At 41.8% G+C, this 7,571-nt stretch overlaps 1 protein-coding gene across 1 annotated transcript; it reads left to right on the top strand.

The window, feature by feature from the left end:
- Positions 1-933: 933 nt before the first annotated feature.
- On the top strand, positions 934-3,201 carry CALHM6 (calcium homeostasis modulator family member 6). The gene is made up of 3 exons (XM_037158114.2): positions 934-1,066; positions 1,321-1,957; positions 2,616-3,201. The coding sequence occupies exons 2-3, from the start codon at positions 1,412-1,414 to the stop codon at positions 3,039-3,041; spliced, it is 972 nt and encodes a 323-aa protein (XP_037014009.2). The 5' UTR covers positions 934-1,066; positions 1,321-1,411; the 3' UTR covers positions 3,042-3,201.
- The last annotated feature ends 4,370 nt before the right edge of the window (positions 3,202-7,571 follow it).

The following is a 7,571-nucleotide window of genomic DNA, read 5'->3' as shown; positions in this document are numbered from 1 at the left end:
TACATTGAGTGTTCATTTAATTTTATTTTATTGATTTGAGACATGGAACAATGGAGGAGGAGAGCAAGAGTGAGAGAGAGAGAGAAACAGAGATTGGTTGTCTCCCATACACATCCTGGCCGAGGCTCGAACCTATAACCTAGGTATGTGTCCTTACCAGGGATTTAGCCTGCAACCTTTTGGTATACAGGACAATGCTCCAGCAAACTGAGGCACAGGGCCAGGGTAAGTATTCATTCAATAGGCACACCTTATACGTAAAAGTGCTTTACATATGCTAATCTATTTACTTAGCTCAGCAATCTTGAAAAGTGAGCTCTATTATCCTGCTTACACAAACCGCAATGCTGAGTCTCACAGACGCTAACTTATTACACACACACACCGCACCGAACTTCAGAGGCCGTGTCCTTGCCAGTTCACTTCACCTCTGTCTGGAGCCACCTCTGTGGTGTAGGCTCAGCTTCACAGAAGTGCTTACGCTTTGTGTCAAAGGACTGGTATTGGAAAAAACTAAAAGGAGAGGAAACAACATGTTGGTTAGATGTAGCTGCAGTTTGAAATGTTTTGGGTTTAAGCAGTATTTTTGAATGACCATGTGCCCCTTCACCCGCACTGATCAACTTGTTAATCACTGAGTAAGAATTTGACACTCCTCCAGGGACCAATAGGATAAGGATATACCTGGAGAAAAAAGGGAAGAAGTTAATAAATCATATATTCAGCCTAATATTCTTTGTGACCTGTGGGAAATCAGGCAGAGGAGAGAACGGTCAAGGTGAATGAGGCTGGGAGTCTGTCCAGAAGTGAGACAGGAGGGGGGCAGATATGAGGAAGGTACTAGACGAGCAGGGCTTTGTTTTAAATTAGCTTGTGAAAGAGAAACCAGAAATCTGCCCTTGAATAATGTTTCCTGTAAATGGTCATGGGATTTTTTGTAGCTGTTTGGTCTTACTGGGTCAGGAACTAGGGTGGCTGCAATAGAGGAAAATCTGCTCTTTTTTCCAGCAGTTTCCCCAAGTAAGAAGCATTGTTTGCATTGGGCAGATGCATTGGGGCAGGAAAGGTAAGGAGAGTCTTCTGGTTCATTGTCAGCTGGGCAGAAACAAAAGTTACCATGGAACAGAGTCTACTCCCAGTCAGAGTCCAGGAACTGGGGAAGAAAGGCCACAAGTGCAGTAGCATTGTGAAAAGTGATATATTGGGTAGCGCAATGGTGTGCGTGACTGAACTGCCTCCTCAGCCAGGAAGATATGGTTTGGTTGAGGTAAGAAAACGAAAGATCACAAGGCCTGAGAAGCCCTCTAACCTCTTTCTAAGTTGACTCTCAGCAGAGCAGACCACAGTACAAAAGCATCTGAGGAGCAGGGCAGCCAAGAGGTAGAAGCATCGGGCCTGCCTGCTGTGCCAAATGAAGGAGCCAATGGAGAAGCTTAAGACGGTACTGGAACTGCACTTGAAGCACTATGGAGTACTGGGTTATGGTCTGGTGACTGCGCTGACTGCGGGGCTGGAGCGCATCTTCTCCTCCACGGTGTTCCAGTGCCCCTGCAATTCCACCTGGAACCTGGCCTATGGCCTGGTGTTCCTGTTGGTACCCGCTCTGGCGCTCTTCTTCTTGGGCTACCTGCTCAGCGCTCGCACTTGGCGCCTGCTAACCGGATGCTGCGCGCCAGGCGCCTGCACCGGCTGCTGTAGCGGGATGCTGCGCAGGGCCCTGGTGTTCACGCAGCTCAGCGGGTGGGCTGCTGTTGCTCCCCTCACCTGGGTGGCCGTTGCACTGCTCGGGGGCGACTTCTATGAGTGCGCGGCCAGTGGGAGCCAGGCCTTGGTGCGGCGCCTGTGCTCGGGCCACCGCGACCCCAACTGTACTGCCCTGCTGCCGATGGTGCCCTGCGGGGATAAACAGGCTAAGGACGTGATGGGCCTCCAGAAGGATCTCAAGGCACAGTCGCAGGTAGGCGCTGGGTGCTATAAGGAGCTATAAGGAGGAGAGGAGAGGGAGGGCTTCTGTGCACTGACCGAATGAAGTAGAGATCTGTGCCCTTTTCCCAGACGTAGGACACGTAAGACGAACTGGAATGGCTTCTTGCTTCTAATGAGCTAACAGGCAAACGTTTTAAATAAACAAATAAAAAGCAGGAAAGGCGATAGGTCCTTTGATTCCTGCCTTAGTCTCCTGCGTCTTCAGAGAGAATCCACTGAGTCTAGGTCAGGTTGTTTGCCCCACCCAAAACGGCAGAATTGGTGCAGTGAAATGGGTCTGCCTGGCTCCTAAGCCACCACCCCACACGGCTTCTTGGAATACAAAGCTCAGAGGTTCTTGAAAATGAATGCTTGCTTCTTTGGATTTGCCGCTGTCCCACGTTGAGTTCTCGGGCAGTGACACACTGGCATCTCCCTGGGCTCCATGACTTGGAATAGACTGACCTGCACAGCAAGCAGTTGTACTGAGGGTTTCCAGAGGTCACGGCCACTCTTCCCTCTAAGAGAGCACAACTTAAAACGGTTGCTTGTTCATCATCATAACTGCTGAGTAGTTCCAACTTCAGCTGATGATTTTAAAATTACTTGTAAAAAAAGGTGACTAAATTGGTATTTTGCTGTTTTTCTAGGTGGCGGGCTGGATCCTGATAGCAGCAGTTATCATCGGCCTTGTGATTTTTGTATCTATCACACGATGCCGATCTCCAGTTAGTCTTCAGCAGCTGAACTTCTGGAAAATCTATTTGGAACAAGAGCAGAAGATTTTCAAAAATCAGGCCACAGAGCATGCAACCAAATTGGCAGAAAATAATGTTAAATGTTTCTTTGAGTGCTCGCATCAAGAGGGGGAATACAAAACCCCAAGCATGGAAGACTGGCAGCAAATCTCATCACTGTATAGTTTTAATCCAAAGGCGCAGCACTACAGCACATTGCACAAGTACATTAACAGAAACAAAGAGATGAGCAGTGTGAAACGTCCTGAAGAAGGTGAGCTGGTTTCTGCTCTCAGCTTTGTAGATGCCTATGGGCTGAGCACCACTGTTGGCTTATGACCTTATGAGTGAAAAGGAAAAAAAGGTTGTTTTGAATTATTGCTTCATTTAAAAAAAATAAAGATTAATATTTTATGTTGGCTTTTTTGTGTCTTCCAAATTATGGAAACATGGAATTGCAGGTTTGAAATAAAATTTTAGAATTTTGCCTCTTCGTTATATTAATTATTTAAAACAGGAGTGAGATTAAATGATTCATTGAAATTGACAAACTTGAACTAGATCAACAGTTTTATATCCTTCACCTAGGGCCACTTTTATTGAATAATATTGCTGCTTTCAAATAAAAGACTTTATGTACTAGCAAAAACAACAAAAGGACAATTGTGCTTCAGGCTTTCTTTTTTTACCTAAGGCTAATTTCAAGTTCACCTTCTTGCAGGCAAGACCTTCTCACGAACTTCAAAATACTGACATTGAATGTCTCTAAAATGGTTTTTGAACAAAAATACAAAAATTTATCCTAAAAAATAAAGTGCCATATTTTTGGACTATCAGACACACTTCCCCCCCAAATTTGGGAGGAAAATGGGAGTGCATCTTATAGTCTGAATGCAGTTTTACATTTACTTTGGTGAAATATTATGTTATTTATGTTATTAAATATTTCACCCCATTTTTGCTTCAATTTTTTTTCCTATTTTTCTCCTCTAAAACCTATGGGTGTCTTATGGTCCAAAGAATACAGTAACATTCTTTAAATACAAAATTTAAAAATCTAGTTTAGGTTAATTGCAGACAATAATTGCCTTTAGTTTGTAGCATCCGAGGGAAAAATTTCAAGCTGATTATTGTAGTAAATTTCAAATACACACAGAAGTAGAAGAGTTAATATTATGAAACTCCACATAGTCATTGCACAGCTTCAACAAAATGGGGAAGCCCAATAAAACCCAATACAAACTGTGACTCAATTTAGATCAGGGGAGGGGTGGGTTCGGAGGAGTCTGTGAGAAACACAAATCTGAAGGAGGAAGGCATTTCAGTTTGCAGGAATAGTGTGAGTGAAGGCTGAGGTGACACAGATCTCAGCAGAGCTGGAAGCCTTAAAGGTAACTGGGGAAAATGAGCAAGGGACTGATTGTGGAGCCTCTTGAGGTCGTGCAAAGGGTTGGGGGGAATATTGATATGTGTTTCTTGTGGAAAAAAAGAATGGCAGGGGGAAGAGAGAGAGCCAAGGTGGAAATGGAGAGTCTAGTCAGGAGGCCTCTGCAGTGGGAATGGATAGGAGTAAACTTGAACTCGGTTGATGAAGAGAGAAAAAGCAGATAGATTCAAGGCAGACTGTGAATATAGACATAACAGGATGTGTTCATGGAAAGGGTGCAAAGATTTATTAAGAACAAGTTTATCTACAGATAAATTGTATTGCTCAGTTATGTCCGGATTTTTCAGGGCACATTAGGTTGTCATTTCTGTCCATCCCACAAATTTATGGCTGTTTTGTGCATTTTTTAAATGTGAGTTATGAAAACTTTAAACTGTGAAACAGTTGAGCACTGATCATTTTTGGTCCTTGCTCTCTTGGCTGACCCTGGTGCTGGTTTTGTTTGCCCTTTGTCATCGAGGGTCATTACCATGAACTAGTCAGCAGGACTGAATATCCTGTGATTGGGAGTCATATACAACGAGACAGTTGGCAACAGAAACTACATCATCAGTTTTTCTCTATTTCCTAATGAGTACTTTTGAAAACCGTATCGTGCCTGCTTTCAGTTTTGCTTCTTTATTTCATTTCCCAATTTCTTTTGTATATTCTTCCCTGCTAATATGTTCCATTTTCTCTTACCAAATCTTTATTTTAATTTTAATTTAATTTTATTTTATTTTAGTATCCTCACCCAAGGATACACTCACTAATTTTAAAGAGAAACAAAGGGTTGGGGAGAGAGAAAAAGTGAACCAGAGAGGGAGAGAGGGAGAAAGAAAGAAAGAATCATTAATATGAGAAACATGTTGGCTGCCTCACAAACATGCCCCGACTGGGAACCAGCTCACAAACTGGGTATGTGTCCTGACTGAGGAATAGAAGCCCCAAACTTTTGGTGCATGGGACGATGCTCCAATCAATTGAGCCACCAGGCCAGGACTTACCCAGTCTTTAATAATTACTGTGAAAGTATATATGCTTAAGATAAAAAAATAATAATGCTAGAAAAGTATGTGAAGTAAAGCATAAAACTTTCTCATTCCTTTGCAATATGTTCTTCCCAGAGGAAACCATATACTCTGTCTACACAAATATTATTGACACTGAAAATGTGGTTCTGCAATGTGGTCACCTAAAATATTGTTCCATGTACATATATAGTAATTTGCATCATAAATATTACTTCATAGTATTCTGATTAGTAGACTATGATCCCCTTTATTAAAAAAGTATATGTGCACACACATACATAACACTTTTATATAAAGATACGCAGCAAATTATCAAATTTGGTCAATTATAAACATTAATAATGAAGGAGGGAATTTGTTTCTAAATCTCATGCACTTCTGTTGTTTGGATTTTTTGGTAATGAATAAGAAATATTAACTGTTGTTAGAAAAGATTACAAAGATCCTCTACACTGTCAGCAAAGCAGGTTTTGCATCTTTCATTTCGTTTTCGTGTGATTATCAGATACCCATGCAACACACCTGTCATATTTATAAGTGAGGAATTAAAGATTAGAGAGGTTACATTACTAGTCCAAGGTCACATGGTCAGTGAAGATAGAAGTGAAAAAAGAGGGTTGGTCTTCTCTGGATCGTGTGGTACAAAGTGGCCACATGGCTATTTTTATTACAGATTTTTCTTTTGTTTTTATCCCATGTCCTTATAAGCAGAGAGAAATATCAATGGTATATGAACTGATTAAAGAAGCAAGTCCCGAGGGAAGCATACAAAAATAGAACTAACCATGTGTAGAAATGTCTCTGACTGAAAAACACCTTGGAAACTTAAAGTTTCCTACCTCACTAGGTGGCCTATTGTAAATAACTCTTCCCAAGAGAAAATATGGAGAGATGCCCTCTGAGTCAACTCCAGCAGCAACAACCACTGTCTATTCTGTCAGCCACAAACCCCCCCTGAGTGCCTACCATGTGTCAGATACCCGGCTGGCCTTTGGTTGATCTTCTTCTGTCTCTTACTCTGTGTTACCTGCTTCTGAGGGATCTATTGCCAGTGCAATGTAAGGACTGCAGGACTGACTACATTCCATTCTGACCCAAGGAAAAAGACTTGCATCGAAAAAAGGAACATGTTCTATCAAGACCTTTTGCCACAAAGAACTGAACATTGAAAACTTCCAAATGAAAGAAAAAGTGTACCAGATTAGGCGATTTCTTACTCTAAAATTTGGGAGCCATCAAAGGTAGGGAAGAGTAACTGAAACATTCACATACAGTTTAAAGAATAATGCCAGCCTGGCTGGTGTAGCTCAGTGGATTGAACATGGGCCTGCAAACCAAAGGGTCACTGGTCCAATTCCCTGTCGGGCACACGGCTGGGATGCAGGCCAGGTCCCCAGTAGGGGATGCATGAGAGGCAACCACACATTGATGTGTCTCTCTCTCTCTTTCTCCCTCCCTTCCCTTCCCTCTAGAAAATAAATATATAAAATCTTTAAAAAATGAAAGAAGAATAATGACAAACATCCATGTAACTACCACAGAACGACCACAGAGGGGAGAGAAATAGAACATCTCCAGTAACCCCAAACTCCTTGCTCAAGTGCCTCTCCACCAACTCCCCCCCCCCCCCGGCAGTGTGTGGTGAGAGGGGTCATTTCCTTACTTTATCACCTAACTGTGCATTCCTAAACTATTAACCTTTAGTTTTCTCTGCTTTTGAACTTTTTATCCATGAAATCATTCTCTAAGTGTTATTTTATTACCTTTTTTCTTTGAAAGATTCATCTATATTATGTCTAGAACAACTTATTTTGACTGTGGTATAATATTCTACCACATGAATATATACCACCTATAACAGTCTACTTAGTCATTTAACTGATGGGGTTTGTTCTCAGTTTCTGGCTCCTACGAGCGATGCCGGAGTGGACATTCATGTATTTATATTCTGGTGGACCTGGGAGCGTTTCTTCAGGGTGTATTCCCAGGAATAGAGAGTGCCACAGGCACATATTCTAGTTTAGCAGATAATGCGTCAAATGTTCTCCATAAGGGTTGTACTGATTTACACTGTAAGGAGAGTTCCCAGTGCTTCTGATCCCTGTAACAATTGGTATTTCCAATTATTTAGTTTTGTCACTCTGGTGAACATATAATGGCATTTTCCATTACAGTTTTAGTTGGCATTTCCCTAGACATTAAAGGAATTTGGCAGCTTTTTATGTTTACTAACCACTTGAATATCCTCTTTTATGAAAGGTCTATTCAAGCATTTTGCCCAGTTTTTAATTTTCAGGTTGTCTATCTTTTTCCTGTTGATTTATGAGATTTCATTATTATTTTATTCACTTGAACCAACAAGTATTTATTGAGAGCCTGCTAAGTCCTGGGCATATTTTAGGTATTTGG

Source organism: Artibeus jamaicensis, unplaced genomic scaffold, assembly GCF_021234435.1.
Source record: "Artibeus jamaicensis isolate MK-2021 breed Jamaican fruit bat unplaced genomic scaffold, CSHL_Jam_final contig_387, whole genome shotgun sequence".
NCBI classification, from domain to species: Eukaryota; Metazoa; Chordata; class Mammalia; order Chiroptera; family Phyllostomidae; genus Artibeus; species Artibeus jamaicensis.
Note: the sequence above shows the minus strand (reverse complement) of the source record. Positions and strands in the feature narration are given on the sequence as shown.

What these genes read in the sequence shown, in the direction of transcription:
- CALHM6 (XM_037158114.2), top strand. Translation starts at nt 1,412, where the DNA reads ATGAAGGAGCCAATGGAGAAGCTTAAGACGGTACTGGAACTGCACTTG. An exon ending in ATCTCAAGGCACAGTCGCAG is followed by an intron (nt 1,958 to 2,615) that starts GTAGGCGCTGGG and finishes CTGTTTTTCTAG; the next exon opens with GTGGCGGGCTGGATCCTGAT.